General features: G+C 49.4%; 1 protein-coding gene across 5 annotated transcripts in view; it reads right to left on the minus strand.

The window, feature by feature from the left end:
• AFG3L2 (AFG3 like matrix AAA peptidase subunit 2) overlaps nt 1-10009 on the minus strand; it is a 76249-nt gene that overhangs the window by 34051 nt on the left and 32189 nt on the right. Inside the window, exon 1 of one of the 5 annotated variants that reach the window (XM_026455982.1) lies at nt 4717-5185. The exons of the other annotated variants lie outside the window; for them this stretch is intronic. Within the exon in view, the coding sequence (XP_026311767.1) occupies nt 4717-4830 (114 nt within the window). The 5' untranslated portion in view covers nt 4831-5185. Of the gene's footprint in view, nt 1-4716; nt 5186-10009 lie in introns of those variants that run through there. 5 annotated transcript variants of the gene reach the window in all.

Genomic DNA, 10009 nt, shown 5'->3' on the forward strand with positions numbered 1-10009 from the left:
TTTTTTTTTTTTTTGAGACGGAGTCTCGCTCTGTCGCCCAGGCTGGAGTGCAGTGGCCGGATCTCAGCTCACTGCAAGCTCCGCCTCCTGGGTTCCCGCCATTCTCCTGCCTCAGCCTCCCGAGTAGCTGGGACTACAGGCGCCCGCCACCTCGCCCGGCTAGTTTTTTATATTTTTAGTAGAGATGGGATTTCACCGTGTTAGCCAGGATGGTCTCGATCTCCTGACCTCGTGATCCGCCCGTCTCGGCCTCCCAAAGTGCTGGGATTACAGGCTTGAGCCACCGCGCCCGGCCCACAGATGCCTTATTCATAACAGTCAAAAAGTAGGAACCACCCAAACGTTCACCCCCTGATGATGAACAGATAAATAAAATGTGGTATACCCATACAAGAGAATACCAGTCACTCAGACAGAGGAAGCAGGCACCGACACGGGGATGAACCCTGAAAACATTACATTAAGTGAAAGAAGGCAGACACAAAAGGTCACACACTATGATTCCATTTATATGAAACGTCCAGAATAGGCAAATCCACAGAGAGATACATAGCAGTAATTGCCTAGAGCTGGGGGAATGGTTACAGAGAAATGCGAAGTGATTATTAATGGTCACAGGGCTTCTTTTTGGAGTGCTGAACATTTCTGGAATTGGGGACAGTGAGGATGGTTGCATAACTTTGTGAGTATGTTAAAAGTCAATGAACTGTACATTTTAGATGAAGAGTGGTTTGTAAATAAAAATGTCAATCAGAAACAAAACAGAATGAGATGATTTAACTTCAAATACATACACAATTCTACACAGCAAAACAGGACAGGAACACCAACACTGATTTTGTCTGAGTTGCAATACTGGCCGGGGAGACTTTGGAGCTTCTGTTGTGTTACACCCCCGCCCAACCACTGGGAACACTTGGCCTATAAAATAACCACTGATAACAGATAAGAATGCAACATAAGAGTTTTTTCCAATGCCAAATCCATTAAGGGTATAGATTAAAATGAAATGTTATTCAAGCTAGGCAAGTCAACAACTCCAGCCCAGGTGCTGTCAAGCAGTGGGGTGTCCAAAGGGGATTGAGAACCAGTTCCCACCCCTAAGCACAGAAACATAGGGAAGAAAGTCATGGGGACAAATCAGTTACACTATGGCATAACAATGTAACCAAACAAAAGCTCTGAGTACAGGGAACAGGGGTGGCGCAGAGGTCATATGAAGGGGTCTTTATATTGCCACGTCTTAGTGTTAGTCCCTTCTGTTCCGCTATAACAGAGTGTCTGAAGCTGGGCAATTTACAAAGAAAGGGTTATTTAGCTCACAGCTCTGCAAGAGGGGAAGCATGAGAAACAGGGTACTGGGCTTATGGTGAGGGTCGCATGCTAAGTCAAATTACGGCAGGAGAAGGTGCCATCAAAATACAGTGGGAGAAGGTCAATGGCAAAGCGGCCACATGCCATGAGGGAGGGACTTTCACTTTATAACAACCTAAGGTCTCTGAAACTAAGCCAGTCTCACCACAGCTCACAGAACTCACTCACTACCTCCAGAATGGCACCAAGACACTCACGAGGGCTCCGCCCCCATGGCCCACACACCTCCAACTGGGCCCGACCTCCCAATGCCACCACCATGGGGAACACAACATGAGTTTTGGTGAGGCCGAACTCAAACCATAGTACCATATAAAGCAAGTCTTTATCACCACAAAGTTTAGTACAGAACTGGGCACTGTGCACACTCCATAAATACTGACTGACGAGCCCTTTTCAGGCCCTATTCTGAAATTGTGCTGACATGGAATATCCCTAGCAATAATTCGTGACTGAATTTAACACGAGGTTGTATTCTATGAAGAAATCATCAATGAAACGTCTTCTCCTCTGCGTATCTAATCCAAGGTCTGCGTGTCTCTCATTCAAGGAATAATGTAAGAGATACTAATTCACAAAACTTAAGTTGAGTGCTCCGCATTTTGGAGAATTAGCCTTTGTGTTTGACAACACGAGCACTTTTCAGTTGCTTTATCATCAGCCTTATTCCTCCGGGCATAATACCTGAGAACTCATCTCTCAACACATCAGAATCTCTTCCTCAGGAACCTCACCGTGAAAGCAGTACTTCTGTCTCTGATCTTTAATGGTAGCAGGAACAGAAAGGAAAACCTGTCCTGTCAGACTCCCCCACAGCACAGTAATGCCCAGGTGTCACCAGGCAAATCTTCAGAGTACCGAAGAGCACCTACCAGGACTGCCCCCGCCTCCCCTAACAAATTAATCAGCTACAGCTGTCAGCACAGAGCACTTCCTTATATATCAGCACCTGAGTGACATTTACAGGGACCATAGTGTCACTCAAAAGGAAGGCCTCTGGGTAACACTTCTGACATAAAACTGCAAGCTCACAACGCAGATCCCTACCTAGAACTGTATGTCTGAGTCCAATATTCATAAGCAGCAAAAGAAAAGGGGTCAGGCCAGGCAGGGTGGTTTCTAGCACTCTGGGAGGCCAAGTGGATCGCTTGAGGTCAGGAGTTTGAGACCAGCCTGGCCAACATGGTGAAATCTTTACTAAAAATACAAAATTTAGCCATCTTTACTAAAAATACAAAATTTAGCCAGGCATAGTGGTAGGCACCTGTAATCCCAGCTACTTGGGAGGCTGAGGCAGGAGAATCGCTTGAACTCTGGAGGCAGAGGTTGCAGTGACCTGAGATCACGCCACTGCACTCCAGTCTGGGCAAGACCCAGACTCAAAAAAAAAAAAAAAGAAAGAAAACAAAGAAAAGAAAAAAAGAAAAGGGATCAGAGCTTGGTAAAACAGGGAAATGGATACAATGCAGGAAACTTAAAAAGGACCTACCACAGTGTGGGCAGTGTGGCCTGATCACAGCGAAGAAACTGATCTAAGACTGGCAAGGGAGCCTCAAAGAGTAAAGTCATGAATGCAGGCACTATTATTCCCCCCTTCCACGCCCCCTCTTTTTTTTTTTTTTTTAAACCAGGGGTCTGTCACCCACGCTGGAGTGCAGCGGTGCAATCACAGCTCACTAGAGCCTCAACCTCCTGTGCCAAGTGACCCGCCTTAGTCCCCCGAGTTGCTGGGACTACAGTTGTGAGCCACTGAGCCCAGATAATTTAAGAAAACAAGTATTTGTAGAGGCCAGGAGCTGTGGCTCAGGCCTGTAATGCCAACACTTTAAGAGGACGAGGTGGGAGGATCGCCTGGGTCCTGGAGTTCGAGACCAGCCTGGGCAAGATGATGAACCCCACCTCTCCAGAATTTTTTTTTTTTTTTTTTTTTTTATGGAGGCTCGCTCTGTTGCCCAGGCTGGAGTGCAGTGGCCACTCTCGGCTCACCGCAAGCTCCGCCTCCCAGGTTGACGCCATTCTCCGGCCGCAGCCACTCGAGTAGCTGGGACTACAGGTGCTCGCCACCACGTCCGGCTAATTTTTTGTATTTTTAGTAGAGCCGAGGTTTCACCGTGTTAGCCAGGATGGTCTCCATCTCCTGACCTCGTAATCCGCCCGACTCAGCCTCCCAAAGTGCTGGGATTATAGGTGTGAGCCAACGCGCCCGGCCTCTCCAGAAATTTTTAAAAATCAACCATGGTGCTGTAGTCCCAGATACTCGGGAGGCTGAGGCAGGAGGATTGCTTGAGTTTGGGGCTGCAGTGAGCTGTGTTTGCACCACTGCACACTGGCCTGAGCGACGAAGCAAAACCCCGTATCTTAAAAAAAAAAATTAAAAAAAAACTGTAGATCGGAGAGTCTGCTACACTACCCAGGCTGGTTTCCAACTCCTGGACTCAAGCGATTCTCCCGCCTCGGCCTCCCTAAGTGCTGGGACCGCAGGCGTGAGTCCCCGCACCGGCCTATCTCCCTTCACAGTGAAGACGCTGAGCTGACTACCTCGAGGGCGCTGGGATAGCAGGAGGCCAAGCCAGGTTCCCGTGGCCGACCCGGGGACCTCAACCACCACCCGTACACCACCGCGAGGCTGAGGAACAGTGTCACCTAAACAGTGAGAGCGATTATTGCACACGTGAACCTTTCCTTGAGACAGATCACGGCCATGGTTCTGTCCACACACTACTATTATGTCAGCAACATGTATCAGATCCCGTGTGTGTATCTAGAGGGATGGCTACCAACAGAGAAAGAGCCTCCTGCTGAGAGCAGGCTCTAATATGCAACGAACACAGAGTCCCTGCTCTGAAAATGTGACATTCTTAATAATAATGGCCAATTCTGCCAGTCCCGGCACGCCCGCAATGGCCCCATTCAGCAGACGGGAACACGGAGACCGGAGAGGTTAGGCAGCCCGACTCCAAAACCCGTCCTTGCGACAACGTGCTCGTGCTGCTGACTCAAAACTACAGTCGCCTTCGTTCCGTGCTCCCGGGACACGAAAGTGGGGACAAGGACGGCCACCAAGCCAACATGACCTTCGAGGCTTCAGCCGCCTCGGTGAAGCGCCAAGACCCGGCTCTACTGGAGCTGCGCGTTTTCAAAACTCGAATCCCACCAGCAGGGCTGGGCGCGAACCGGCGCTCAGAGGTCGGCGAAGAGACAGCGCGGGGGGCCGGGGCCCTCGGCAGGGACGGCCCGCGTGCGGCGGCACGGCGGGGGCCAGTGACCTTGACGCCCGCTCTCCCGAGCCGGAAGTGGGGCCGTGGCCGGGTGGAGGGCGCCGGGCGCCCAGGTAGGACTCACCGTCCGGAGGCAGGGCTGCTCGCCCGGGCCCACGCCGCCAGGCACGCGCAGCTGCTGTAGGCCGCGGGGCCAGCAGCCGCCCCAGCCCCACAGCCGCAAACAGCGGTGCGCCATGGCCGCCGCCGTGGCCCTCTCGGCCCGGGACGCTGCGCAGGCGCGGGCAGGCGACGACTGGCGGCCTCGGGAAGCAGGCTCCGCTCGGGGAGAGGCCGCCAAGCAGCGCAGCGCGCCCGCGGCTCACGGAGGAGCCCAAGCTCTCAACGCGGCGTCTCCCGCCGCCAGCCCCGCCCCGGCGCGCTGACGTCGGCGTCTTCTCTCCGCGGCCGGCCGCGACCTCAGCCAGTGCCGGAGACCCGACCAAATGGCAGGAGCGTGGGGGCGGGACCGGAGACGGGGGCCGACGGAGCGGCGTTGGGGGCGCGGCTGGAGCGAGGCCGAAGAAGGACCTTAGAGGGCGAGGGGGAGCTGGAGGCGGAGCCGATGACGAAGCGGGGACGGAGTCGAGGGCGGACAGGGGAGGGCGAGCGAGAGCTGGGGTCAGGGCCGACGGCGCACGTGGGGGGCGTGGCTGGAGGCGGGGCCAAGGAAGAACCCGGAGGGCGAGCGGCGAGCGGAGAGCAGGAGTTGCCGGCGAGGCCGACGGAGGAGTGGCGGGGCGTGGCTGGAGGCGGGGACTAAGGGGAGACTTGTGACTGGCATCCTGGGCTCGCGGGCCTGGGCAGCTGGGTCGGCCAGCCAGTTAGGAGCGAGGTGGAAATAGCGAAGGCCCCAGCGGCGCCAGCTCAGTCATCGGGTGTTGCTAGGCTCTGGAGACACCGAAGCACACATTCCTGACCCTGGGAGGGCAATGCGAAGATTCACAAGCAGCGGGGAGTGTTGGGGCCGTGCAGCCTGCGCTCTGGGAACCCTGTCGGGGAACTGGTTCTCGGAGAGCAAGTCGAGTCTTTCAGGTGGTGGAAACTACACATTGTTTCCTGTACCGTGGCAGCGGAGGGAAAAAAGAGAGGTCTTTGAACCGAGGTGGGGGATTTGGGGATCTTTCTGAGACGGGCTCTCGCTGTGTCGCCCAGGCTTGCGACGCTGGACCTCAGGCAAAGGACAGTAATCCTTGAGAGACAGGAGACAAACCAGGTGAGTCCTGTGATTACCCCAATGGCAGTAAAACAATAAGAAAAAGATATACCAGAAACACCATCATACCATGCTCGCACAAAAGAAAACTGAGTGGACAGATTTTAGGGCAAGGAAATTCCAAACAAAATTAATTTCAGGGGAAAGAATATCACTAAGGATGAATAGGATCGGGTTTCTTTTCTTTTCCAGAGACAGGGTCTCACTCGGTCACTTAGGCTGGAATGCCGTGGTGCAATCGTAGCTCACTGCAACCTCCAACTCCTGGGCTCAAGGGATCCTCCCGCCTCAGCCTCCCAAGTAGCTGGGACCACACGCGCTTGCCACTACACTCGACTTTTTTTATTTTGCGTAGAGGTGGAGTCTCCCTTTGTTGCTCACGCTAGTCTCAAACTCCTGACTTTAAGCAGTCCTCCTGACTCAGCCTCCCAAAGTGCTGGGATTACAGATGTGAGCCACCCACACCTGGCCAAGAGGATTTTTATTATAATAAAGGGGTCAATTCATTAATAGGACGTAACAACGTAAACATCTTTGTTCCCATTAACAGAAGCTTAAAATACATGGAGCAAAGACTGACAGAATAACAACTTCCAATTATATTTGGAGATTTCAAATCCTTCTTTTGATAATTGACAGAACAACTAGACAGGAAAATAGTATATGAAAGACTTAAACACAATCAACCAACTAAATCGAATAGACATTTATAGAAAACCACTCATAACAACAGAATACACATTATTTTCAAGTTTTCATGGAACACTTATCAAAATAAACCATATTATAGGCCATAAAAATGTGAAGAGGAATCAAGTCTTATAAAACATATTTTCCAACCACAGTGAAATTAAATTAGAAATTGGCCGGGCGTGGTGGCTCAAGCCTGTAATCCCAGCACTTTGGGAGGCCGAGACGGGCGGATCACAAGGTCAGGAGATCGAGACCATCCTGGCTAACCCAGTGAAACCCTGTCTCTACTTAAAAATACAAAAAACTAGCCGTGCGAGGTGGCGGCGTCTGTAGTCCCAGCTACTCAGGAGGCTGAGGCAGGAGAAAAGCGTAAACCCGGGAGGAGGAGTTTGCAGTGAGCTGAGATCCGGCCACTGCACTCCAGCCTGGGCGAGAGAGCAAGACTCTGTCTCAAAAAAAAAAAAAAAAAAAAAAAAAGAAATCAGTATCAGAAATAGGCTGAGGTGGGCGGATCACTTGAGCCCAAGAGTTCCAGACAAGCCTGGGCAAAACAGAAAGACCTCATATTCGAAAAAGAAAAAAAGCTAGACTAAGAAAATGAAGTAAAACCAAAGAAGAGAAAGAAGATAAGCGTAACAATCAATAAAATTAAAAACTAAAAGAGAGAAATGAATGAAATCAAAGGGTGTTCTTTGAGAAGATCAATACTCAGACCAATCAGGAAAAAAGAAAATGATACAAATTGGCCTGGTGCAGTGGCTCATGCCTGCAATCCCAACACTCCAGCCTAGGTGACAGAACAAGACTCTGTCTTTCTAAATAAAAAAAAAAGTTCAGTATAACTTTTTTTCATCAGTGTGGACAGAAACAAAGTTACAAAATGAAAAGTAAAAGCCTCTTCATTTCTCATGTTCACATCTTAAAGATAACTTTCTTTCTTCTTTTTTTTTTTTTTTTTTTTTGAGATGGAGTCTCACTCTGTCGCCCAGGCTGGAGTGCAGTGGCCCGATCTTGGCTCACTGCAAGCTCCGCCTCCTGGGTTCACGCAATTCTCCTGCCTCAGCCTCCAGAGTAGCTGGGACTACAGGCACCTGCCACCAAATTTTTTTTGTATTTTTAGTAGAGACGGCGGGGCTTCACTGGGTTAGCCAGGATGGTCTTGATCTCCCGACCTTGTGATCCACCCACCTCGGCCTCCCAAATTGCTGGGATTACAAGCGTGAGCCGCAGAGCCTAGCCTTTTTTTGTGTGTTTTTTTTTTTTTTTTGAGACAGTCTCACTTTGTCACCCAAGCTGGAGTGCAGTGGCTGATCTCGGCTTACTGCAACCTTTGCTTCCCAGATTTCAAGCTATTCTCCTGCCTCGGCCTCCAGAGTAGCTGAGATTACAGGCACCTGCCACCATGGCTGGCTAATTTTTGTATTTTTAGTGTTTCACTATGTTGGCCAGGCTGGTCTCTAACTTCTGACCTCAGGTGATCCACCTGCCTTGGCCTCTCAAAGTGCTGGGATTATAGGCATGAGCCACCATGCCCAGCCTTTAAAGGTAACTTTCTAGGTAGTTTTTTCTGTGTGTGTGTGTGTCCATACATTTTATATGTATTTGCAAGCATATAAAACTAATTTTTAGGCCAGGTGTGGTAGCTGATGTCTGTAATCCCAGCACTTTGGGAAGCCAAGGCTGGTGAATTGCTTGATGCCAGGAGTTTGAAACCAGCCTGGCCAACATGGTAAAAACCCAACCTCTACTAAAAATACAAAAAATTAGCTGGGCATTGTAGCATGTGCTTGTAGTCCCAGCTACAAGGGAGGCTGATGCATGAGAATTGCTTGAACCAGGAGGCAGAGGTTGCAGTGAGCCAAGATGGTGCCCTGTACTCCAGCCTGGGCGACAGAGCGAGACTCTGTCTCAAAACAAACAAACAAACAAACAAAAAAACTTATGTTTACATGAATGAACGTGTACTTTATGCACCTGGATTTTTTCTTTTGCTTAGCATATATTCCTGTATGTTAATAACATATAGTTCCCCCAGTCATTAATAAGCTCTATTGTATTCTCTTGTAAAGCTTTAATAGTTTTCTCACCAAGCGTCATTTAGACTACTTCTCATTTCTTTTTATTTCAGAAGCCACCGTGAGCTTTTTTTTTGAGACAGGGTCTTGCTTTGTCACCAGACTGGAGTGCAGTGGCACGATCATAGCTCACCACAGCCTTGAGCTCCCAGGCTCAAGCCTCAACTTTCCAAATAGCTGTGACTACAGGCCTGCACCACCACAGCTGGCTAATTTTTAAACTTTTTTGTAGCGGAGTTTCACTATGCTTCTGAGGCTGGTCTCGAACTCCTGGCTTCAAGTGATCCTCCTGTCTTGGCCTCCTAAAGTGCTGAGATTACAGGCATGAGCCCACGCACCCAGCCAAGTATTCTTATTGGTACATGCATATATACACATGTACCAGCGTCCATTCAGAGGACGGTTTCCTAGCAGAGAGATTGCTTGGTAAACAGTATTTTTTAGAAAATAATGTGTGTTTTGTGGCTAGGGCTTGAGCTCGCTCACCCAGAGTTGTACTGTATACGGTCGCCCACTAGGCGTCAGGAGAGCTCCATGATTCTCTAGACAACGCCATGCATTTCCAAAAAACCTTCAAATGTGTTCACGAGGCTGGTCTGGATTTTTCAAAAAATAATTTTTCTATTGTTTATACTTCATCTCCACGAACAACCTAATGCTGTGTTTTCTCTAAAGTGAAGCTGACATAATCTTTTCCAGTGGTGGTCTTGGTTTGTGCTACTGTTCCTGGCAATGGGCCTCAGGTAAAGGAATAGAAAACACACAATGTCCAGCTGCTATCTTCCAGATGATAATGCACAAAACCATGAATTATGTCACCGATGCCAGGGTGCTACCAATGCATGTTGCACGAATGACAATTGCAGAACATTTAGAAGATTCTTTATCACCCTTTTACTTAGTAGTGATCAAATATTTTTCTAGAAGTGTTGACCACAATAGTATACTCAAATCATAAAGTTTCTAGATGTTTCCCAATTGTATCTTCTTGTAAAAAAATGTGATGATTGCTTTGGTACACCAAACTCCTTGTCATAAGCCATCTCTTGAGTACAATACCACAATCCCAGAGGGCATTATGTGAGAAGGCATTTGAAAGCTGAGAAGGAAATGGTTTGTTAGGAGCCTAGTGAGAAGCTCTGTAAGTGAGATTGCATAGAATTAAAGTGCCCAGAAATAGAAGTAAGGAGGAGAAGGCCGGGCGCGGTGGCTCAAGCCTGTAATCCCAGCACTTTGGGAGGCCGAGACGGGTGGATCACGAGGTCAGGAGATCGAGACCATCCTGGCTAACACTGTGAAACCCCGTCTCTACTAAAAAATACAAAAAACTAGCCTCCCGAGTAGCTGGGACTACAGGCGCCCACCACCTCGCCCGGCTAGTTTTTTGTATTTTT

The sequence above is a fragment of the Piliocolobus tephrosceles genome, chromosome 18 (assembly GCF_002776525.5).
Source record: "Piliocolobus tephrosceles isolate RC106 chromosome 18, ASM277652v3, whole genome shotgun sequence".
In the NCBI taxonomy this organism is placed as follows: domain Eukaryota; kingdom Metazoa; phylum Chordata; class Mammalia; order Primates; family Cercopithecidae; genus Piliocolobus; species Piliocolobus tephrosceles.